The sequence below is a fragment of the Spinacia oleracea genome, chromosome 6 (assembly GCF_020520425.1).
Source record: "Spinacia oleracea cultivar Varoflay chromosome 6, BTI_SOV_V1, whole genome shotgun sequence".
NCBI classification, from domain to species: Eukaryota; Viridiplantae; Streptophyta; class Magnoliopsida; order Caryophyllales; family Amaranthaceae; genus Spinacia; species Spinacia oleracea.
Window position 1 is genome coordinate 34,904,909 of NC_079492.1, and position 25,114 is coordinate 34,930,022.

Genomic DNA, 25,114 nt, shown 5'->3' on the forward strand with positions numbered 1-25,114 from the left:
AACTAATTTTTTTGCACTCTTAATTTGCATGTCGTTGGAGAGAAAGGTGCGGGGTTGCTGGGCGAGGCGGTCTGCTAGGCGAGGCGCTGTCCAAGGCTATAGATCGGTAACCCACAATCTGAGTTGCTTAATATTTGGAATGTAAGTTTTTTTTTTTATTTCGCTTTATCTCGATTATGTTTTTGAATTTTCAAAATCTGAAATGAAATTTCTTTGTTTAATTTTTACTGAATTTTTTGGGTGATGTTTATTTTAATTAGGGTTTTTTGTTTCTATTTTATTTAGTGTTTTTGCATGTTAATTTATACCAATCTGGAAGAACATTAAGGAGTAGTACTTTAGTATGAATTATAGCTTCATGGCCGACATTTGTGTGTGTGCGCAATTAATTTATTTTTGCAATCTTTGAAAATTAATTTTCAAAGATAAAGAAAAAGGATAGGAAGTTGGAGTGGAGTTGTTAGGGGAGGATTAGCAGTGGGTAGATAGTAGTATTAGTTTATTTAGACCGCAAATTTATTCATAATTGACAAACACTGACTCTTTAGTAAAGAGGAATTAGCTGATTTATTCAATGCTTAAACTATGCTTTATTTTAAGTACTCCTTATCGATGAGTTTTTTTATCAAACCGTCTTACATTGGGTAACTATAAATTAAGTTCGTTCACAAAATGAATCATTTGTTCACAAAATGAATCATTTGTTCACAAATGATTGAAATATTGAAATATTTGTGATCAAATATGACTAAATATTAAATTTTCATTGGTGATTTCTGGGTTTATATAGGTTTGTATTGAAATATTTGTGATCGAATTTGACTAAATATTTATTGAAATTGTTGGACAATTATGATCAAGTTGCTAGATCTGGATTGAATTTCATTTTGTGAATTTAAAAGTTGGACTATTTGATGATTTTTGAGTTTTGTGAGTATTGATTGTGGAACAGGGACGCGATTTTGTTCTAATTATATGTTAGAGGACAGTGATGCATATCGTAAGAGATCTTTGACATGTTTCAATTAATTGCCTGAACTGTTAGTTTAACTTGGATTTATGCAAATTGAATGCACCATTAGCTGTTCGTTTAGATAGTTCTTATAGGTCTTTGATATTCATAACGTGGTGAGCTAGTAATGATGAATGTACAATTGTTTGCTGGTTTATTCTGTGTTATTTGTGTTGTCGTGAAGTGTTTGGATAGAAACTCTGATCTCTATTGAAATTGTCGGACAATTATGATCAAATTTGACTAAATATTTTTGATCAAATTTGACTAAATATTTATCGAGATTGTTTGACAATTATGAGATTGCTATAACTGGATTGAATTTCATTTTGTGAATTTAAAAATTGGACTATTTGATGAATTGCGAGTTTTCTGAGTATTGATTGCGGAACAGTGATGTGCTTTTGTTATAATTTGATGTTAGAGAACAGTGATGCATAACATCGCAAGAGATCTTTGACATGTTTTAATTTGGTGAAACAGTGATGCTTTTTTGTTTAATTTAGTTTTCCAAGATTTGATTGTTGGTTTGGGTTTAGGACAGGTTTTAATGGCCGAAAGATTATAGCTTGAGTGCATGGGGTTATATTCTGATTTTAAATTCAATTTTATTGATTCTTTATTTTGGTTTTAGCATGTTCGATTAGATGGTTTAGTATCTGTGGTTCGTATAGTTAGTGAAGTTTGGGGTTTTATAAATTTTAGGGTGTATCGTCTTTATTTCAAATCGGGAATGTGAGTAATCGGAGTTCTTTGAATTGGGGTTTTGTTTATGTTGGGGATTAATTTTATTAATTTATATGCTCATCTGATGGTGTTTTCCATGAGACTACTGGGTTTTATTGGATAAAAAGTGATTGTACGTTGTTAGTTGTTCATCTGATTATATCTAGATGTAATAGTTAGTGTATACAATTTTTACTGAGTTCCTCGATAATTGAAAATGAGAAGGGTATTTTAAAATCAAATACTCCATAACATAATCTGTATTAATTGATTAAAATCAATAAAAAGCATGCACATTACTATTTTGTTTAAGAGATTGATTGACCACATACCTTATGCCGTTGTTTATTGTATGCCTTGATTGTATGCCTTGATGAACTTAACCCCCAACTTAAAATCGAAGTTAAAACCAAAATTATAACCTGAAAGACCATAATTTATTTTAGATTTTTGATTTATATAATTTAACAAAAAAATGCAAACCCAAATTGATTTTCATCTACAGTTTAGCAATGGCATCTACAATTATACACCCATCTGCCAAGAGTACTCATAAATTTAACAAATAAATGCAAAAAAAGAGCTAGCTATTTAGTTTTCCTTCCAGATTTTAAAGATTACAAATTTACCGTATGTCGTAGGTAGTTGTATCTCGTTTTGAACTTCAAACCCAAATTAAATCCTGCATTAAAACCGATGTAAGTCCATTATATTTAAAATCATAATTCTAGCAACACAAATTTATGTTATTGTCTTTTCAGAATTTAATGCGCTCTCCCAAACCCTATACACATACCTTCTTGTTTGAAATCTGCAATTATAAATTAAAAAATTTATGAGAGAATTAAAATATTTAACCAAATGCATGCATTAAAATATAAAATAATTAATTAAAATCTATAAAACGCATGAATATTACGTACCTTATATTTTCAAATCTGCAAAATAAATAAGCACAACAATCTTAAAGAAGAAAATTTGTTTTATGCATGAAATAATTAATTAAAATCCATAAGAAATCATTACACCTTATATTATTTAATTGTTTCAATACTGTTTTTATGGTTATGCATAAAAATCACGAATTACTATTCTTAAAATTTTGTTAAATTTCTGTTTTTATTTTCGTGCAAGAAATCGTGAGAAAAATTGTACTTGTGCTGGAGTGACTTCAAGAAGAATGGTGATGGAGCTTTTTCTTCTTGTTCTGGAGTTTTTGTTTTACAGAAAGTTTTCTGGGGTTTTTGATTTGGCAATTGAAATAATTTGTAATAATTTCGTTTTTTGTATTAATTGTGTTATTTTGATTGTGTTTGTATTATATTCCCCTAATTTTCAGTATTTCCTTTCCTGATTTAAGTTTGTCAATCAAAATTAATTTCCATTAAATTGATTTCCTTTCCTTTCCTGTAACAATGAAAATTTGAATATTTTAGGTCATTATTGCATTCAACAGCTGCACTGTTGTTGTTTTGGGCCCACTAAGAATATTTTGAACGTTTTGGAAATTAACTGGTAGAAGGGGTAAGATTGTTTTGAACGTAAATGAAAATAACTATAGAACAGGGCAGGGTAATTTCGTCTTTTTGTTAGGGGACACCAAAAGTTAAGTTACAAAAATGCCCTCAGGAGCTGGCTTATAGAATAGAGATTATGCTTTTCGTGTCCCCCATCAAAAAGTCTAAAACACCCTCTACCCTTTCGAATCAAACCCTTCGCCATTCACTCTCTACTCCCTTCACTCCTTCTGCCGCTTCACATTTCAAATCTTCGGTTCTCTCTCCTCTAAGAAAAGGAAAGAATCCTGTATTTCTCTGATCTATTTTTCTCTTCTCCTTCGATCGATTTTTTTGCATTTCTCAAGGTTAGCTTTTATTATTCATCTTTTTGTTTGTAGATTGATGACTTACAGATGCCCCCTTAATTAATTGGGTTTGGTAGTAGATTGATGATTAAGTCTAAGCATAGGTTTTGCTGAGCCTGATTTATTTTGGTTTACAATGTCGATTTTTTTATTTTGAATTCTTGGATGAATGATGAGGAATTATTCAATAAACCTTTTCATGAATGGCTTTTGGCTCTTTATTACCAAAAAAAATAAATGGCTTTTGGCATAATTTGAGAGAGGGGAAACATACCCGGTGTGATAATTGGTTCGTAGGCTTCTCTTTAATTACTAAAATTCAGTCACTTTATCTCTGAAGTTTTTAATTAATTTGTGATTTTTTTGATATTTTTTGTGATTATTTTCTAAATTTATGAGTTAATTTGTGATTATTTGCTGATTATTTTTTGCTATACTATATAGATCACGTTCTCCTTCCGTTGAATTCCCTTGATGGCATTGATGTTCCGGTCTTTCATAATTTGGTTCACTTTGACCTCTGTAGTGAGAAGTGGGATTGGAAACTTTCGTTTTTTATATCGTTTTTTCGATTCTTTGCCACATTGTGATTAAATAATTATGTTGGTTTGAGGGTAAAATTGAATGGATCTTTACCTCCCCGGAACCTGCGACCGTTAGAAATTGAGCATCCAATGCCCACAACTTTGGCTGATGTTCAAATTTGGGTAAAAAGTTATGTGTTTTGATCTTGGAAATTCATCACCCTTAGCAATTGAGTATCACATGCCCACAATTTTGGTCAATGTTACGTTTTGATCTCTTGGAAACTCACTACCGTTAGCACTTGAACATCCAATGTTCACAATTTTGGAGAGGGAAAGTGAGAGAAGGAATTCAGCAAATCTGGAACTGGAGAGAGGTGGGGAGGTTAAGTTAAATCTTGAAAATGGTGTTGATTTTTGTAGGAGAGAGAAAGTTGAGTGGGAGTTACTGTGTGCGTGTTGCTGGTAAAGAGGTGTGGCTAGATCGAATTCAAATGTTGAATTCGAAGTGGCATCGACGAGGGTAATCTCAAATTAATAGCCACAGTGTGGACTACGAGAAAACTTGAAGACCAATTGGGTTTTTCTTTCTTTTGCATAGGCGTAATGTTAAAATCAGTTCATTATTTTTTTTTGTTTCACATTATTGATTTTTTTGAGGAGTTTGCATGTGAGACCAATTTCATCCATGAAAACATATTTTTGCCTAAAGTTAGTTATTCATGGAAATAAATTCACAAATTCTTATTTAGCGGTGGTATACAATATTGTAAAAGTTGACAAAAAATGCTTAAAAGTTACTTTCATATATGTAAAAGTTACTTTCATATATGTAAAAGTTATTTATTGTTTAAGGTTAAATTACTTTCTACCACCAACAAAAATCAAAAAATTATTTGTTACCACCTAAAGTGTTGTTTACTATGTCTGATTCTAGGGAGGGAATAGAGAACGGTCAAATCATAACTGAGCCTAAAAAACTCATCTTTATAGGGTGTTAAACAAGAGAAAAGTTTAAGGCGTTTTATAAAGTTTCACATATTATTTGGGTTAAAATGTAATAATACAAATCTACTTTCTTATATTCCACGCATCGCGTGCATATAAGACTAGTACTAATATATTAAAAGACGTTGGTGCCACGTGGCACTCACACTAATCTCATTTCAATGTTCCATGTCATACACAATTATTTAAAAATGATAAATATGTGTGGTACAAGTCTTGAACCCGTGACCTCTAATTGTAAACCAAACAATTAACCACTACTCCAAATCAAATTATATGTCATTTTTTCATAACAAAATATAATAAATGACAATTTAATAATAGAAAGTATTGAATTTATTTAGACTAAAGTATTTATTTAGCCGCTTCTCCCTCTCTCCCTCTTTTCTCTCTCTTTTAGGGTTTACAAAGATTAGGGTTTTTTAGGGCGGAAATAACCAATTTTCTTCGGAAATTTGGTTATTTCCGCCCCTTCTCTTTCAATTCTGTTGTGTTTTTGCGTTAGATCTCAATAAAACAAGATAGTTTCAGTGTAGCAAGTACCCCTATGGTGGATTTTATAATTTCGGTGTAGTAAGTACCCCTACTGTGGGTTTGTTTTTAGTTAAGTTTTGTGTGTTTAGTTTAGTTCAGGTTGTTTTGTTGGTAAAGATTTATGTGGGATCGAAGAGGATGTCAATCTTTCGACTACAATCAGACGAATCAGACGGAAATCATATTTGTCACAGCTACAATAGATCTATAGACCCCCTCGTCAATGAAGGCTGTAAATCACAGCGATATAAAAGAGGGTATACAGAATGTTTGATATACTACGATCGTAGTTATGGTGAAAGAAAGTTTTTATTTGATTCGACTTTTATGTATTTGTTAGATTTAAATCTTTATGTAGATATCGTATTACTTTTTATCAATGAATTAATTTGTTTATCAAAAAAGTATTGAATTTATTTAAAATTTTTATATGTGTATCAACCCGGGCTATCGCCCGACCCAAATATTAGTTTTGAATGAAACCTAAGCTTTTCCTTAATTTTTTTTTAATCTTCTCCAATCTCCGCAGGAGTCCAACGGTTTTGTAGTTAGGCCGTTAGGGAGTTACAGAGCGGGGTATGGAATGGAGTGAGAAGAACCAGGGCTCAACTCCGGGCGGCAGAGGCGGAGAATATGGTGGTGGAGGCGGAGGCGTAGTATACTGCAGTGAGAACGCGAAAAGGGCAAAGCTGAATTCAACGTTAGCCGCATTACTAGATGACCCCATTCTCTCAGATGTCCCAAAGAAGCCATCTTTATCCGATGTCGACACCCTTATCAGCTTAGAGCTCGGAAGTGCCATGCGTATCTCTGTACTCAAGCTCGACTCCACCTCCTTTGGTATTTTCTCTCTCTTCTTTCTCTCAAGCATTTTCACAAACAGTTGGTGTGCATTTTTATTTTTTACGAGCTTTTTGCTGTCTCATTTTTCTAGATGTTGTGGTCATGAATTCGGCTACGGTGAAGGATTTGAAACTGTGTATTAAGAAGAAAGTTACAGAAATGGAACAATCACAGATGGGTCATCGTCATATTTCTTGGTACTACTCTCTTTCTTGTTTCTTAGACTTTCTCTTTGGAGTATTTTTCGTGATTGTATAGTTTATTGCTATTATTAGGCTTCCTGCAATCCACTTGAAAAGGCTGAGCATGGAAATATAGGGATAGGCGCAAATGAATGAATTAGTTACTTTCATAATGTTTCGACTCACCTAGGTAGATAATTAGTGGTAATTATAGCTTGTGGTGCTCTTGTGTTCATTTCTGTTATGATGCCATTGTCTTCAACTAGGTTGAGTAAAATAGTCTCGGGGTGCTTTAGTGTTAATTTCCGTTTTTATACAACTGCCTTCAAAGAGATGGAGTAAATTATAGTTTGTTGATGATCTAGTGTTTATTGCCATTCTTATGCAACTTCCTTCAGTTTGGGTGCCTTAATAAGATAAGTATGTATGACAATCTTCAAATTGTTTTTCTCTTGACAAGTAGTCTAACTGTACTTTCTGGTGAATTTGAGCTTTTAGTAAAAGTTGCAGTAAAGATTTAGTAGTGATTCTTTGAGGTGATATTTAGTGGTGGCAGAGTTCCTTGTGAAATGAGTGAAATTGAGACACTTCTGCCCAATAATAGGGTAGAGATTCATAGAGGTATAGTGTGTGCTTCTAAATGTTGTTACAAAAGCTTTGGCTTGCGAATGGATTCCTTTTACACTGGGGGTTTATTTACCAAATGAAATGCCCCGGCCACGAGCGGACCTATATAGTCCTGGATGGGTCCAAAAGGACCCCCATTTAAAAAAAAACTGTTAAACTGATATTGTGGTAATTAATTGCATTTGAATAGTTTATATATGAGTAGTTATCTTGCAATAAAGACATTGAATTTTACTTGTAGCTTAATGGTTGCTTGATTACTATGCTGCATAAGATACCTGAGTACGATTCCTACTAAGATACTTGGGTACGGATCCTACTAAGAGGATGTTGCCATAAGATATCATATGATATTTTTTTCTTCAAAATGATTACGTATAAGTAATGTATTTATACTCCATTTTTATAGACTTGTAGTTGCATGTTTTTTTAAACTTAGAGGCCCTAATTATATAATAGCATAATGCCCTATAAGCGTTGAAAATAGTGTTCCTATTTTTTTAGTAGTGTCGTTGTGTGCTATTTGTTCAACAACAATGGTAATAAAGTAAATCTCCATCGAAGTATGAAAACTCATCTTATTTTTTCCCATTTTATTTGAAATTGCGCCAAACTTATTGTTGTAATTTGGATTAGGTATTGAATTTTACTGTTACGAAAACCAAAAATTAAAGTTCATAAATCCTCCACATCTTTTATAATAGTGTTTAAAATATTTTAATGCTTACCTTTCAACTTTAACTCCCTAAAAGGAGCAAATATGAGATATTAAAAAGCAAATCATAAATTTTTTTGGAACTCCATTTGTAAATTCATGGGTCCGCCCCTGACCTCGGCTTGTTGCATTTGAGATTATAGCTGAAGTACAAAGTCTGGTAGCATAAAGGGTGATACATGGAGAAAAAGGTCATTCCTTCTCGAATAGGCATAAATGCATAATGTAATTGGATTCAAATTTTCAGTTCCGTGTGTGTTACTAATCACACCCAACTTGGTGTGAACCCTATTTAATTACGAGTTATTGGCGTTCTAAAACCATAACAATAGTAGCCCTTATGTTACTTGACCCAAGTAGTATAATCTGACAAGATCAAAAGTTAGACAAATAAACAGATAAACGCAAGAATATTCCACCAAGGAAATAACACAAGCGATTTATAGTTGAACCACAAGACTTTGAAAGACTCCACTCTTTCTTCTTCTATTATTATGATAAATTTGAAGTTACTATATTAAAAATCAATTTCATAAAGGTTTATGACACACCAAAAAGCTCATACATAAAAATTTAAAACTAAAGAGTGAAGGAAATCACCAGAATACAAAGGTCTATCCCTGATAATCCTTATGTGCACCTAGAGCTAACTGCAACAAGTGTAATTTTTGCTCATTTTATAAATTTTGCTCTTTTCATATATCGTTTAAGTAGGTATGAGCGAAGCGTTTGTGATTAAGCGCGCCGAAGAGCATGAAGCGGGCAAAGCGCTCGCGCTTTTTTGACGCTTCATTGAAATTCTTTTGTTTTTTTATTATCTTTACGTTGAATGTTTTTTTTATATATGTTGTTATTGTGTTTTGAACCACCCCCTATTTTAATCTTTAACAATAGAAAGTGGGCCAAGAGTCCAAAAGAAAAGGAAAAAGAAGAAAAGGAGAAGACAACAGTCACAACAGCCGGCCCTAGGTTCTTGATAAACACTATATTATACGAAGTATGCTTTATTTTTGTTAAAATAAAGAGCAATATTTTTTTGGAAGTAAATGTGATGTTTATTTATTTTTGGGGTTATTTTAGTAATATATATGCATAGTAGTAAAGAAACCTTGAATTCCTAAAAAGTGCGCATCGCTTCGATGAAGCGCGCGCCTTGCGCTTGCGCTTAGACTCTAGGACTCATATCGTTTTAGTGCGCTTTGCGCTTTTTTATACACTTGGCGACTTTACTAATTGCTGATTTTGTATCCTTCAACGCCCCACTTCAAACTTGGAGTGGAGGTTTAGGAAGATCTCCAAGTTTTTGGAGAATATAATTTTATTGATGTACATGAAGGATTTTAGTGAGGAATTGATGCACATGAGGATTTTAGCTGAGACATACTCATGTTGTATGCTTCCTTCAACTTGCTTATCCCTTATGAAATGACAATCAATTTCTACATGTTTAGTCTTTTCATGCAGCACAGGATTAGCAGTGTTAGAGCTCGCAGCGGAAATTTTACTTCTACTAGATAATATGAAATCGATACCTCATAAATAAATAATATTTTATGGATAAACAAACAACCCTTATGAAGGAAATAATAAATATAACGTAAGAAAATATAAACTTTTCTTAAACTAAACTTTTATATGATTTAAATTGTTGAATTATATTCTACATTACGCTTCTACATATTCATAACAACTTATAAGCGATAAGGAAAAACAATTATTGGAGCATGTTGGAAACAACCCATAATATTTTTCAATCATTCATTTTTCTTCTCCTCTAGCTTCTCTTCTCCTTTCACATAATTTAACTCTTCTTAAATTAGATATAACTAATTTAGGAATTAATGATATTCAATTCCCACAATTCTCCACCTTATTCATAATTTGAAAACATTCAAATTTTGGACGAACAAATTGCGTTATCCACATCCGGTTGCACCATTCTGACAATGATTGCCTACGTACCCTCGACCGGGATCAAACCAATCGTAGTTCCATTAATTCTTCCATGTAGTGCTTAACATGAGACAATGTTTAGCAATTTCAAACAATGTTGGAACTTGCTTCCTGACACAACTTTGGTTATCATATATGCGGGGTTCTCATTTGTATGCACCTTCATAAGGGAAATACTACCTTCCTCTATGACATCTCGAACAAAATGATATCTCACATCTATATGCTTGGTACGAGCATGATGAACCTGATTTTTAGCCAAATGAATTGCACTTTGGCTATCACAGCTTAGATTCACACATTCCTGTTTCAACCCCAAATCATCTAGAAGTCCCCACAACCACAATGCTTCCTTGACTCCTTCTGCCATAGCCATGTATTCGGTCTTTGTAGTAGATAGAGCCACCGTGGCCTGTGGTGGCCTGTAACATTGATCGCCAACTAACTGGAGCACCATGTGTTTTAAACACATAACCAGTAGTAGATCTTTGTTTATCTAGATCACCGGCATAATCAGAATCAATAAAACCAATTACCTGACATGTATCTCTACCAAAGCACAAACCCGTGTCAACAGTACCTTTTAAGTACCTTGAAACCCATTTCACAGCTTCCCAATGTGTCTTTCCTGGATTCGCCATGAATCTACTGACAACAATAACCGCTTGTGAAATATCTGGACGTGTACACACCATGGCGTACATTAAACTGCCAACTGCACTAGCATAAGGTACATTATCCATGTATGCCTTATCTTCCGTTATAGTGGGATATTGTTTACCAGAGAGTCTAAAACGTGAAGCCAATGGAGTTACCACTGACTTAGCACTTTTAATCCCAAAGCTTTCAATAACCCGCTAAAAGTAGCCTTTCTGGCTCAAGAACAATTTTCGATTTGATCCATCTCTTCTAATCTCCATACCCAGTATTTTCTTTGCAGCGCCCAAATTTTTTGTCTCAAACTCTCCACCGAGTTGAGTTTTCAAACTATTTATCTCCACCTTGCTTTTTGAAGCAATAAGCATGTCGTCCACATACAATAGAAGATAAATATAATCACCTCCACGAAGTTTACGAATGTATACACAACAATCATAATTACTTCTAGAAAACCCTTGCTTTAACATAAAGGAATCAAATCGCTTGTACCACTGTCGTGGAGATTGCTTCAATCCATAAAGTGATTTCCTCAAACGACATACCTGACTCTCTTTACCCTTAATCTTGTATCCCTCAGGTTGATACATAGAGATTTCCTCATCCAAATCACCGTGTAAGAAGGTTGTCTTCACATCAAGTTGTTCTAGCTCAAGATCACCACGAGCAACGAGACTTAATCAACACCTTCTTTCTGTGCAAATCCCTTGATCACTAGCCTAGCCTTATGTCTTATACCATCGGTCTTGGAAGGATCCTATTTTCTTTTATACACCCACTTACAACCAATAGCAGTCTTTCCCACGAGCAATGAGACTACCTCCCATGTCTTGTTTTTATGAAGAGATTGCATCTCTTCCTCCATAGCAACCAACCAACTCTCTCTATCTTTGTCTTTGACAGCTTGTTTGAAGGTGATCGACTCATCATCCTCCACCGAGAGTGCATATTCTACCAAGTTAACCTGCCCGTAATGCCTCAGAGGTTTGTCTGACCCAAACTTCTGAACTGATTTATAACTCCTCTTTGGCCTAGTGGTTGCCAAAGATTCATGGTGCTGTTGTTGTAAGACATGTACATTTACCCGCTGAATCTCCTTATGTTCATCCTCCTCATCATTTTGATTAACACCAGGATTATTCCCAAGTACCAAGCTGGTCTTTGATTATTCCCAAGTACCAAGCTGGACTTATGTCTCTCAATATTCCCGTCGCTTTCATGATTTGTTTTGTATAGCCACTTGTTCCTATGGCTTTCTTTCCTTTTGGTAACTCGATACTGGTTCATGTGTTATTTCTCTCAAGAGCTTCTAGCTCTTCATTCATGCCTCTTATCCATTGATGATGATGCATTGCCTGTTTGAAGAACTGAGGATCAGGCTAAGGATTGCTAGTTACTCTAGCAAGGAAACACCTTTCTGAGTTGTGGCAATATTTGCAATCTTAGGTGCCGCAACATTGTTGGTTTGATAACTATCCATCCAATGTGGCCTTTTGGTAGGTCTAGTAGACTTCCTCACAAAAGGAGAAGAAACTTGTTGAGGTACTGAGATGTAGGAGATGAGGTTGTCTGGAATACAAGCATTAGTGTTATATTCACTTGTTTTAGGCAATAGGCTAGAAATGTAATTTAACGTCTCTTGAGTCAAATGTCAAGTTAGTCAAGAGATTTAGCAGCCTATACCCTTTTTGCTTCAAAGGGTAACCAAGGAACAAGCAAGTTACACCTCTTGCTTTGAACTAAAAATAAAAAATTCCAATGAAGTGCAAGAAGCATGTTTCATGCACTTAACACGCTTCGTTGCGCTTCTTCCAAAACGCTTCACCTAGGACTAAATAAGTGCTTGGCGCTTCACTACTGAAGCACGCTTTTCATACACTAGTTAGGAAGAAGCTTGCATAAGGATCCATAGGAAGTTTGAGAGGTTTGCATTGCATCATTTTAAACTCTTTTAGGTGATCTAAGACATATTTCTTTTGAGATAGAAATATTCCTTGATTAAATTTCTCTACCTCTATACCAAGAAAGTACCTTAATTCTCCTAGGTATTTCATGTAGGATTGATTGATTCTTGATCATTGCCAGCTAAGATCATGTCATCAACACACACAAGTATGGAAACAAATTTACCACCTTTGTTTTATGTAGAGTAATTTGTCTTTGATTGAGGAAAACCATTAAACCAAAGCTTTGCAGTGTTGATGAGAGCTTGGCAAACCATTGCCTAGGAGCTTGTTTTAGTCCATAAACGGACTTGTTGAGTCTGCACACTCTTGTTGGATACAAATTATGTAGGAACTCTCCCCTTTACATGCACAAATAGGTTTTCCAGTCTGCATAACCTTGAGGAAACTTCATGTAGACTGTTTCATTGATGTTTCCAAGGAGAAATGCATTCTTTACATCCATCTGTTCCACAAACCAACCTTCCATGGCTGCAACAAAGAGCTGACTGTTGCCAATTTTGCTACCGGGGAAAAGGTTTGATCATAGTCTAAACCTGGTCTTTGATTATTCCCAAGTACTAAGCTGGACTTATGTCTCTCAATATTCCCGTCGCTTTCATGATTTGTTTTGTATAGCCACTTGTTCCTATGGCTTTCTTTCCTTTTGGTAACTCGGTACTGGTTCATGTGTTATTTCTCTCAAGAGCTTCTAGCTCTTCATTCATGGCTCTTATCCATTGATGATGATGCATTGCCTGTTTGAAGAACTCAGGATCAGGCTAAGGATTGCTAGTTACTCTAGCAAGGAAACACCTTTCTAAGTTGTGGCAATATTTGCAATCTTAGGTGCCGCAACATTGTTGGTTTGATAACTATCCATCCAATGTGGCCTTTTGGCATGTCTGTTAGACTTCCTCACAAAAGGAGAAGAAACTTGTTGAGGTACTGAGATGTAGGAGATGAGGTTGTAGGAGATGAGGTTGTCTGGAATACAAGCATTAGTGTTGTATTCACTTGTTTTAGGCAATAGGCTAGATATGTAATTTAACGTCTCTTGAGTCAAATGTCAAGTTAGTCAAGAGATTTAGCAGCCTATACCCTTTTTGCTTCAAAGGGTAACCAAGGAACAAGCAAGTTACACCTCTTGCTTTGAACTTATCTTTTTGATGTTCTGGGTTATAAGCAAAGGCAAGACAACCAAAAGCTTTCATATAGTTATAAGTGGGGTTTGTCCCAAATAGACTTTCACAGGGTGTCATTTTTTAGAGAATAGGGGAAGGCACAATCACCCAAAAAACTGAGAGGTAACCCGGTTTGAAACCTCAAAGCCCTAGCTATCTCAAACACATTTCTGTGCTTTCTTTCGGCTCTCCCATTTTGCTGGTACAACTTGTTTGATGAACAATGCCCTTCTCTCCAAAGAACTTTTTTACATTTCTCATCATCTAGTTCTAGAGCATTGTTAGACTTAATCACTTTTACTCTTTTGTTGAAGTGATTTTTAGCAAAGCGGACAAATTCTTGGATTGCACCAAAATGCTTCTGATTTGAACTTCAGAAGGTGCACCCATGTGGTTCTTGTGCAGTCAGCTACAATGGTTATCTATGACCCTTCCTTGTACTCACTCTATATGCACCCCAAGTATCTACGTGAATGAGTTCAAATGGAATGCTAGCATGAGATTTACTTTCCTGATATGGAAGTTTTGTGAATTTTACGAAAGGGCATGGCACGCATACTCCATTCTTGTTCATAACTTCCTTTGAGAGATCAAGAATCAACCTGATCCTCTCCTAGAGATGCATGACAGAATCTGTGATGCCACAAGACAGATTTACTGTTTTTTTCTTTTTCTTTTCTGAACTGCACTCCACATCAGTAATTCCCATCTTGTTGGATGCATTATGAGCAGCATTTCACTCTTTCCTTTCTTATCATCTTTCAGATACTTGTCTTTCTTTAATATCTTAACTATCTGATTCATAGGCTCATTCATCAGGTCGTAAGGACCATTAAGTGCTCTTCCGATTCCCAGCACTTTGTCTGTGTTCATATCCTGTATCATACATCCTCTAGGATAGAATTGAACTCTCCGATTATCATGTGAAACTAGCTTGTTCACAAATAGTAACTTGTTGCTTAAATTCAGGTACATACAAACATTCTATTATGCAATTTCACATCTCCAATGTGACTGATTTCAGAGGTTCCACCTGTAGGTAAATTAATTCTAGGACTGTTTCTTTCTAAAACAGGATTTATTAATTTTTCAAAATTACTTACCATGTGGTCTGAAGCCCTGGAGTCCATGATCTATTCGTTCATCTCAGTTATTAGGACACCATGTTACCATCCCATGATAGTTGTGGTATAGCTACCAACATTTGATCTTGTAGAAGCAGGTAGAAGCTTAAGGAGTTATTCCAGTTGATGAGCTGGAATGCTTGCGCTAGATTCAACATCATTTTGCATATCTGCAGCCATTTTGACCATTTTCACCCCTTCCTTTAGTTATTTGCTGTTGAACCCAGAGTTCCTGCTGGTGTTGCTTCCTGTCCTTCACCTCTTTGTGGTCTCTTAGATCTAGGATGCCGAGGTGGATATCCTATGACAGCTATTCTAGGACAACTAATAGAAAACAATAAAACAAAGACAATCATTACAAACTGTCATTTCCACCGTTTGTCAAGGCTAGGAAGATGAAATCTTCTCTGAAGCACATGACATTTCAATATGACGGCTAGCTATAGATATTTATTTTGGTGGGTTGGCTTGATTGATTGGGCTGCTTTACTAATTGCTGATCTTGCATCCTTCAACTGAACATGAACATAGGGCTCAAAGCTTTTGAGTATGATTGATACGATCATAACTTTTTAACTTTATGTTCATCTGGAATGCACATCATTATCCTTGGTCCATCTTATGGTAACTGCACATCGACCTCCCTCTCTTGCTTGGAAGATACACGTGCTTCCATGATCACCTACCGTTCATCTCAACATGCTTAACACAAATCTCAAACTTGATTGTGGGAACCACCTTAGTTAACATATTGACACCTTTCTTTTTGGTATGGGCTTCCACAGTTTCATTTGCGTCTTCTTTATTAATTCTGCAACCAATGATAGTTAACACCAATATTCTTGGTAAGGGCTCAATTCTGCTACTTTCACTCAAAACAAACTCTAAAAATCATTTAAGCTATAGCATTTCTTCACTTGATTCTTGTAATATACTCGTCTTAGACTCTTAGTCGTACACAATTGCTACACACTGTTGTAGCTTGAATTGACACGAAACTGCTCCTCCTGTATAATGTAAATGTAAATCCATATTTCATGTAGACATTATTCTATCAACGTAACTTGATCTTTAGGAAGGGTTATAGGCATTACAGGTCCAATCCACTTGTGACATAAGTTTTATTCAAGTTGTGCATGTGAACTTAGGTAACCCCAAAAAGTTCACTCGGCACACTTTGAGTTATCTTTGGTAGCTTCTATCAGAATATTTATTGAAGGTTTTTGCTGTATATGAAATTTCATAAAAGAAAGCGAGAAGTACAACAGAAAGAGACAAGGAAATACGAAAGAGAGGTTTCTGGGGAGGGTATCAAGTTGTTGAAACTGGTCCCTTTTATGGGGAGCAATTACGGTTAAGTGGTTGATCAAATGGTAAAAACGGTCTGATTGTGCTGTTTATTGGTCAGGGTGGGGTGAGGACACATGGGGGGCTTCAATTTGGATGGTGAGATCGTCGTAGGAGCAAGGGCAGACAAGTCACAAACCTTGTTTTTTGGTGATATCTTTCACTTCTGTTCCTTCCGTTGAGGCTCTCTTATGTATGAACTTGTTGGTAGATTGTAAATCTTTGTGAGATTGATTTTGGGCTTTTGTTATCCTCATTTTTATCATATTAGGGAAGGAAAAGGTGGACTTCTTTATGTTTCATGGTTATACATTCCACACTGAAAAGGTTTTCCACATATAGATAACTTGAGTTGTTTGTAAAAGGTGAACTTCTTTATGTTTCATGTGTTCTTTTAGTTGATTCACCGATTGTCTTGCCTCGGTCTTGTGTGGGTGTTGAACTAATTTACTTGAGTCCTACGCATGGTTGGTTTGAATGGAAAGACAATGGTAGTTGTGGGATCGTGGCGGTGTGACCGAGTTAGTGATAGATAACAGTAACCTTTACGACGCCAATGGATATGGAATTTGGTGATGGTTGGAGACCTGGAGGTGTTGTCATAGCGGACTAGGAAGAATTTTAGCTTGGTAAGGCTACGTGATAGACCAGAGGGGTATTGAGGTGGTTCTTTTCCTTCTATTTTCTTTCTTGATTCCGTTCCTTAAAGCTGAATGAAATTATTGGCTTGAGTGTTCATTGTTATTTCATAAAATTTGCTTTGAAACAACAATGTACACTCAAGCCAAGTGTCATGTATGCAACTTCCCATACATGATTCTTGAGTGTAAATTGTTGTTTCATAAAATTTGCTTTGTGTTTATTTAGAAACTCAGTAGAGATGACCATTATTGGCTTTGCATGGCCGAGTAATGCCACTTTGATTCCTTTTTAGGTTGCGGCTTTACTGGTTTTAGAATCTTTTTAGCTGGCTGTGTTTGGGGAGTTTAGAATTGTGAAGATTTCTAATAGTAAACATTTGTTTCATAAATTTTATTTGAAAAGTCGTTCTGAACTTCTGATGGGTATAGTGTTAGGGAGACGCTGTATGTTGATAGGACACAAGAAAAGATATTATCTTGTCGGCGATAACCAGCATAAATGGATTTGGAGCTTTATTGTATATCTTTGTCATTCTAAGCTGGTCTCGACAGAGTTGAGTTGGCTTTGGTGGTTTGGTTTATGCTTGATACAACCATTATACGGAGTAACAGATTAACCCTTTGTTTGCTGTCTGGCGCACATATTAATATGTTTGATAATTTCGTGCAAAATTGTGGAGCTCCTTTGTTTTCAGCATTATACCAAATGCTTATACTTGAAAGTCATGGAACTTTTCAAAGTCTATGGTTCAGGAGTTTTCTTTCTCTAAACCACACTTTCACGCTTGACTTTTAAATTTTCCCTGTCAACTTTTCCTCAGTCTGCTTCATGTTGAAATTACAGGAAACATGTATGGGCGAATTATTGCCTTTTATATCAAAATGAGAAACTACTCAATGAGAGTGCAGTTCTTCAGGATTTTGGCATACGTAATAATTCTCAGGTACCCTTTGTTACCCCAACGTACTTTTCAGTCCTTCAATTTTTGAGTTCATGTTATGTTGTATCTTCTTATTGTTATGTAAAGAGATCACTTTAAATTTGGCTCTTTCAATAAAAGCATATTTGACCACTTGAATCTCGTTCCTTGTTGTTAACAGGATTTGGATTTATTGGCTTGCATCTTTTTTGTTATGCAGGTTCAATTTATACCTTTCATTACGGCAAGGCTAAACAAGAAACACACAAAAAGAAAAAAGCATCGTTTTTTCCATGGTTTGAACGCAGCTTCCTCATTTGTCTTCTCATGACTTGTATTTCTCTGTCTCGCCTCTCCAAATTTTGTAAATTTCATTCTCTAAACTTGTAGATGTTGTTCGGCGTGTCTATAGTTTATCATCTTCTTCCTTGTCGGCCTTGTGAAAGGTAAAATAATCTTCCGTTTCTTTTCTTATTTTTTTCTGTTTTCAAGTTTCGTTCTTTAGGTTTTTGAAATCTGAATTTCTAGGGTTTTTAGGTATTTGTTTGCAGTTGAATCATGTAATTTGATTTCGTTCTTCTCGTATAATTGGGTTAGACCCGAGTAATTTTGTGGTCGCTCTTTAAATTGGGTTTTAATTTTTCTATGTTAAGTAGAAATTTGCGATTCTAGCCCTAATTGTGTTAGTTTTTTCGTTTGTGAATGCTGTTGAAACTTTTTTGTTTCAGCTTGTTATTATGTCATGACTGAAATGTAAAGAGTATTGGATTTCAGCTGGGTATTCTCTCTTATAGTTGATTTTATGTCGCAAGTAATGATTATGGTGTTAATTTGACATAAAATTAGTTTACTCTCAATGTCGAATTCTTGGACTAATAGCAATCTAGGTTGTTATTGCTAATTTGGGATTCAATTAATTTTGCTGTAGCCATCATTCAAATTATGTCTAGATCTTGCAATGTGTTTTTATTAAATTCATGTTTTATTGTGATAATTGCTGCTTGTTTTCTTTTTTATTTTCTAGATTAGCTAATGACTGTTTTTGGTTGGAAGTCATCCTTTTTCCTTAGATTATGTGATTTTTAGTGTTTAAGAGATTAATGACTTTGTCTGTTCCCCTCGTCTGTTCCCCTTCTTCTTTACAAGGAAGTGTCCTTCTAATTGAATTCTCTCTGTACATAACTTGTTTTGAAAAGAAGGATTGATAACTAGTTAGAACACGTGTAATCATAATGCATCTAGTATTTCCTGCGAATTAAGCTCTTAGTAGCTGTTCTTCTTTTCAGATAAACCCCTTTACTTTTAAAGGATTTTACTGAAACTCTACAATGTACACTTCTTCCTTTCACGATAGAGAAGATATTTCCTGTTGTTTGAAATTGACTTCTACTACTATGTACACTTCTTATCTGCAATGCTGCGTCTGTGGAGGTAATTCGGAGTTCCTCATATATGTCTTATACACATAGTTTGTAGAGAAAATATGCTTATTATTCTTTTACCGTATTTTTGTGGAGACACTTCCAGTTTAGTTACTTTGATACTTCTGTTTGGTGAGGTTAGTTGCTGAGACATTGCTTTGTTAAATACTACTCCCTCTTATCTCAGATTAGGCGTATGAAACCTGATTGATGAGAAATTCATTGGTGAGTGAAGCTAATAAATTTCTTCTCAAGACCTTCCTAAATCGTGAGTTTAAGTTGAGTAAAATGTAAAATCTAACTTAGAACCGTGAGGCTAAAACAAACAGTGAAGCTTGTTAGATCCTAAATGCAAACGCACCAGATATCCACATCATCAGCCATCAGGTGACCAAAGCTATCATTTGAAAATATTGTTAGTTATTTCTATGAAATGAGCTTTGGAGTAAAATTCAGTTCGCTTGGTGTGTCGACGCATTTCTATGCTGAGAGTATCTATCTGTTGGATAAAAGCGTCGAGATATTACTAAAATCTCACGTTCAACCCATGACTTCAAATTTAGGGGAAACAGAAATACCGCCCCCATATAACTCCCACGTTCTCATCAGTTCACATTCAACCCTAACTTTGTGTCAACTCTACATTATTGCTGAAAAGTCCTACCTTTCTCACAGATCTACTCTAAAACCTCAATGGAGTTTGAGGTTCTTTCACCCTCTTATTCGTTTATCTACTCACCAGTTCTAATTCTTTCACCCCCCTGTCATGTTTTCTTTGTTTTTCTATGAAACTTGTAGTTCTAATTCAGTCTTTCACCCCCCTGTCATGTTTTCTTTGTTTTTCTATGAAACTTGTAGTTCTAATTCAGTGTTTCTGGTTCTGGTTCACCCCTTCCAATTTTGTATTCTGTGGATCAAGGATTTCTGGTTGTCAGTTGTCCTGCTGGCGTATTTTAGGGAAGTCAAAGGAATTCTCTCCCTGGAGGATATGAATAGTCAATCTAAATAATGTGAATGGGAATGAAGCAGCTAGGAGTCCAGCATACATAATGTAGAAAAGAGGATTGGAACTACATTCCCCCTAAATGCAGTTCGTTCAGTTTTTTCCCCAATTGTTTTTAAAAATGAACATGAAGAGTCGCAGAAGAGCTTAAACAGAGCCTTACAGAACTTATATGCCTTCCCTATGCAATACAAAGCACACAATGACTTTCTCTCTTTCTCTAGTACTTATGCACTAGAATCTGCTTCCTAGTACAGTTCATTTGATGAATGGTTGCTGTCCTAAATCTTAGCAGTAGTGGAAAGTTGGAAAAGACCCTTGCTTGGTGCCTTGCAGATCATCATACTGAACTTTCAAATGCTTCCTGGAGATCTCTAAGACCTTGCATCTAAACCTCATGATGACTTCCTACCAAACTTTCCTGTTTCAATATCAGTTCATTTTTTTTAAAATGTTTGGTATAGTCAAAGTTGGAGCCCTTATTTTCATTGAGCATAACTGAAATGCACAACTGATAAAGATTAATTGAAATCCAGTTTTTTTTAAAACTTTTCTTAGCAGTCATTGCAATACTATATACTAGCAGTAGAAATTGAATTGATGTTAGCTATGAGGTAATCAAGGGTTTTGCTGTCCTCTTAAGTTATTTCTAGAAGCCAAGTTAGGTTTTGATGTTGTTCCAAATGGTTTTGAGAGTTTGCATCATATGACCTCTGAATTTGGAGAGGACATGTGTATTCTTGCCAATAGTGGTACATTAGAGGATATGGTGTTACGAGAGATTTTTGATAAAATTGGAAAATGTTACCCAAGCGAATAAGTACAGTTCGTAGACTCGTAGTAGTTTGAAAGGGTTGGGGAAATAATTAGAGTAGTTAATAATGTTTAAGTGGCGATGTTGGGTTTTCAGCTCAATTTGAAAGTAATCCTTACTAACATCGGGAATTCAGCCTGCACCCTAAGTTTTCTATTGGCTCTACCTTATTTATATTCTCCACTTGGGGAAGATACTGTTGAATACTTTCACTTTTTCTTAATCTTTGCATCAGTTCCTCTTATTTTTGTGCACAGTGATGAATGGACATGGGAAGAAGCTTCATATTCCTAGTACGACGAAGGAGCCCTTGGTAATATCATCACATCACATGGTCGGTTCTCCAATGTGTGCTTCTGATATAGGTTAGACTGTTTCGCTCAACATACATACATAATAATTCACTTGTTTGAATCACGCTTTTTTCCAATATGATTCAGTACTTGACTTATACATAGCGATGAAACTTCTACCCAAGGTTAGTTGGAATTGGTACACAAAGATAAATATCAGAAGATATGTATTACAATTTGGTGAAACCATTTAGTAGAACACATTAAAATACTCGTGTTCCATACGTGTGAAAGTGCGTACCTCCATAATGCAGTTGTTTTAAATAGATTTTGGCCCCTTGCATATTTTTGTTGGATTATGTAAAACACGAATGTGATTTTCAGTTTCAATTATGTGTACGGCTGCTGATTGAATGTAGGGATACCTTATATTTCGGTGTTTTCCTTGGACATCAGGTAGAGTTTGGTCTATGAACTAATTAAAAAAATGATAAATTGCTTGCTTCATGTTTTACCTGATAAGTAGGATATTGACTTGGGGGATATCAAATTGAGACTAGATTCAGATATGAAGAAAGGGATTTAGAATAGCACTATCATGCGTGAGCTTAGAAAATTAATAAATTGTTATTATAGCTCCAATTCCTTTCAATATTATCTACAGTGTTATTTTCTAAGCATAGGATTCTTGATTAGGTGATTTAGAGGACCTGGTCTCATCAGTCATGAATGTTGACGCCACTTCCAGAACTCTAAAACTTACGGAGTAATCTGCAGTGTCACTTCATGACTTTTTTCGCAAAATTCAAGTTGTCGGAAAATATAATGGGTGGGTTCTTTGAAAGTTAGAACAAATCAATGAAGTTTCTAAACGTCCTATAAATTATGGTTATATAAACTGCAAATACTTTTACTGCTCCTTTTAACTGATAAATTAAGTTAATATTAATCTGATAAATTAAGTTAATATTAATCTATTTATCTTCATTCTTATAGTCTGAACTTTCTGACAATGTCAATCTATGTGGATGTAATGTTATTCAACAAAAGATACATGACATGGATCATGACATGCAAATTATTGGATTAGATAGGATGGGTGAAATTTGAGATTTTACTAGTAGGGGGGATAACTCATGAGAACTGACTATCATACACATCTTTTGTTTCTAGATTTAAACCTTAGATGTAAAAAATACGTTGGTGGTTGTCCGCATTTCTAATTCCACTCGACAAATTTCTTATTGTCTACATTTTATGGATAGTTATTCTCCCTTTCTCTTTATACCAAACTTCCGATGGAGTAAAAGAGGAGGTAAAAAAGGCTTTGGGGTTTAGGAATTTTAATTACTTGACATCAAGTAATTCATACAAAGAAAGGTTAGGGAATAGTTTTTTGTTATATTATTCATAAGTGTCCTACTGTACTTTCACTATCTCATTCTTTTGGTTGTGTCTAATACCTGGCATTTTACTATGATACAAGAGCTGGTGAGTTGACTTCCTAACACCTTGGAGGTTCCCTCTTAAATTCAGTAGATTTAGTTGGTTGAGCAATTCACATAATTCTATATTCGCCCAGATTGTTGTAACAATACCTAACTTTTTGATGGGAGATTGGAGTGCTTTTCATAGCATTTTTTGAGAAATAGTGGACTGTCAGGTCACTGTAAAGCTAGGAGAGTGGATTATTGATGAAGGCAAGTATATTTTTGCATGGTTAATGTTGATACTAATTGTTTCTTGTACATTAAAACTTTTTTCGCTTGCTTCTTTTAACCTTTTGATAACAAAAATGCTTTTTTGTAGGGGCTGGAGGACCCTAGTAGTAAAAGCAGATACAAACTAATCCTTAACCATTCATTGATTATTACCTCTGTTATACCCCCCGAACTGCTAACAGAGTTATCTATATCTATCAATACTTCCCTAATTGCTATAGAAAATGTGGGACTTTTATACTGAGCCTTTCCGTTTGCTGGCAATGTTTGTTCTCTATATACCTTAAAATCTTCTTTATAGTTGTCAGGTATCTTGGTTGTTATTGTTTCTCTTATTGGTAGTATTACATTGTTAGCTATCAATTACTCTCTTGATCATGTGCCCACTCTTTATTCAACCGTTTGTGGCTGAGACTGCGAGCTAGACGGACACGCATGACAAAACAGTCACTCTGATCCATCTTTTTAAGACCATCAGAGAGTGTCGCAGTTATATTAGATATGTGCAATGCTTTTTTAGTTTTATTATGGTACGGAGTATGCTTTATTAGAATTATTTTTGCGTTGTAGTTTGTACAACATATTTAATGAAATCATACACTGCTAGCTTAAAAGTCAATCTTCCTCTTTTTTAACTTCTTTGTTTTTATCCGTACTAATTACCTTTTATTTTTATTGAAGGTCCAAACTGGTAATGGAGCTCACAGGAGAACAAAAGGCATTTGAGCTTCAAATTAGTGGCTATCATCATCTAAGTAGATCGTAATATAATTGCCTCAATTGTTAAGAAGTTGTATTAGCTTTTTAGATATGTACATGGTTGATATGGAGAAGTTTACACTTAATAGTTTTGCTTTTACGCTTACTCTACTGTACAAATGGTTGATATATATGGAGAAGTAACACAATATGGATTTTGGGTAGTAACAGGTAGATATTATAGATTTTAAGTACGTACTTGAGTTAATTTTAATGTTGATTGAAGACCAATTATTCAAAATTCAGATTTCATTATTCTTGCTGCTTAATTTTAGTTTTATGCATATTTGTGCATGTAAACATAGGTGGAAGAAAAGCTGATGTAAATAAATTTTTCTTTTTGATGTTATATCGTGCTCATTAAGATTGAAATTTGCCTCCAAGTTCTTTAAGTCGACTTCCAAAAGCGTCGATACAATCAAGTAGACTAAATTTGAGCATGGCGGCTTACTGGGAATTCTCGACGGGCTACAATATTATCGATGCCAAAAAGCGTCGTGAACCTCGACGCCAGGAAAAAGATGGGAACGAGTAAAAGAGTCTAGATTTTGGACGCCAAAAAGCGTCAAGAAAAATCTCGACTCGCTTTTTGTCGACGCTTCTATGGATGATTTTCTCGACGCTTTTCGGCGTCAAAACAAGGCTGAAAAAGCATCTTCAAACTACGCGTTTTGTAGTAGTGCAAGGCTAAACAAGAAACACACAAAAAGAAAAAAGCATCGTTTTTTCCATGGTTTGAACAAGCTCTCGTAACACCACAGTAACTAAAATTGTAAATGATACCTTATGCAACGTTGATTTGAGCGGTATTGAAGGTAGAATCAAAAGTAAGATCGGATCAGTCATTATATTGTCCCATATACAGGAGGAGAGTAGTAGTAGCTCACCCATCTTGAAACTTTAAAATAGTAAAAATGCTTCCCAGATGTATCCCTTTCTTTTATATAACTAAAAATTATTATGTGCACTTTAGTCCACCGTGCACCCAAGAGTATATTTGTGCTCATGGGTGGTCCCTTTCACATTTTCTCCTTACATGCGAGGAGAAAATGTGTGAGGGTGCACCATGCACCCTCTCATATTTTCTTACCTTCTTACCACACAATATTTAAAAAATTTCACTGTTTTTGTACTACTTTATCCATTTTCTTCTTGCAGTATCCATCTTTTTACACATTTATATTATTTAATCCATATTTTATTATATTAAACTAATTTTTCATTTTTATCTTAATATTTGTGCAAATAGTAATCGTAAAGATATTTATAAATTGGAGGTAGTAATTAACTTGGTGTCTC

General features: G+C 35.0%; 2 protein-coding genes across 6 annotated transcripts in view; both read left to right on the plus strand.

Annotated features, from left to right (window-relative positions):
* LOC110791596 (U11/U12 small nuclear ribonucleoprotein 25 kDa protein) lies at positions 1–24,070 on the plus strand. Of its 5 annotated transcripts, none has more exons than XR_008922655.1 (9): positions 1–141; positions 6,198–6,508; positions 6,603–6,708; positions 17,729–17,828; positions 18,025–18,100; positions 18,195–18,250; positions 19,091–19,235; positions 21,278–21,407; positions 23,738–24,070. XR_008922655.1 is itself a non-coding variant. In XM_056830642.1 (7 exons), exons 2-6 carry the CDS (start codon positions 6,247–6,249, stop codon positions 18,245–18,247), a joined length of 597 nt encoding a protein of 198 aa, XP_056686620.1. In that variant the 5' UTR covers positions 1–141; positions 6,198–6,246; the 3' UTR covers positions 18,248–18,250; positions 23,738–24,070. The 5 variants fall into 5 exon arrangements, 1 of the variants encoding a protein (XP_056686620.1); XR_008922653.1 differs by having other exon boundaries at positions 21,300–21,407; XR_008922654.1 differs by lacking the exon at positions 19,091–19,235.
* LOC110780522 (U11/U12 small nuclear ribonucleoprotein 25 kDa protein-like) overlaps positions 62–25,114 on the plus strand; it is a 46,589-nt gene continuing 21,536 nt past the window's right edge. Inside the window, exon 1 of the mRNA XM_056830643.1 lies at positions 62–141. The gene's annotated coding sequence lies outside the window, so the exon portion shown is untranslated. The remainder of the gene's footprint in view (positions 142–25,114) is intronic.

Excerpts from the sequence above, each read along its gene's own strand:
- LOC110791596 (XM_056830642.1), top strand. The coding sequence starts at position 6,247 with ATGGAATGGAGTGAGAAGAACCAGGGCTCAACTCCGGGCGGCAGAGGC. Across the intron at positions 6,509-6,602 it reads GCTCGACTCCACCTCCTTTG|ATGTTGTGGTCATGAATTCG; the intron begins GTATTTTCTCTC and ends TCATTTTTCTAG. Across the intron at positions 17,829-18,024 it reads GCATACGTAATAATTCTCAG|GTTCAATTTATACCTTTCAT; the intron begins GTACCCTTTGTT and ends TTTGTTATGCAG.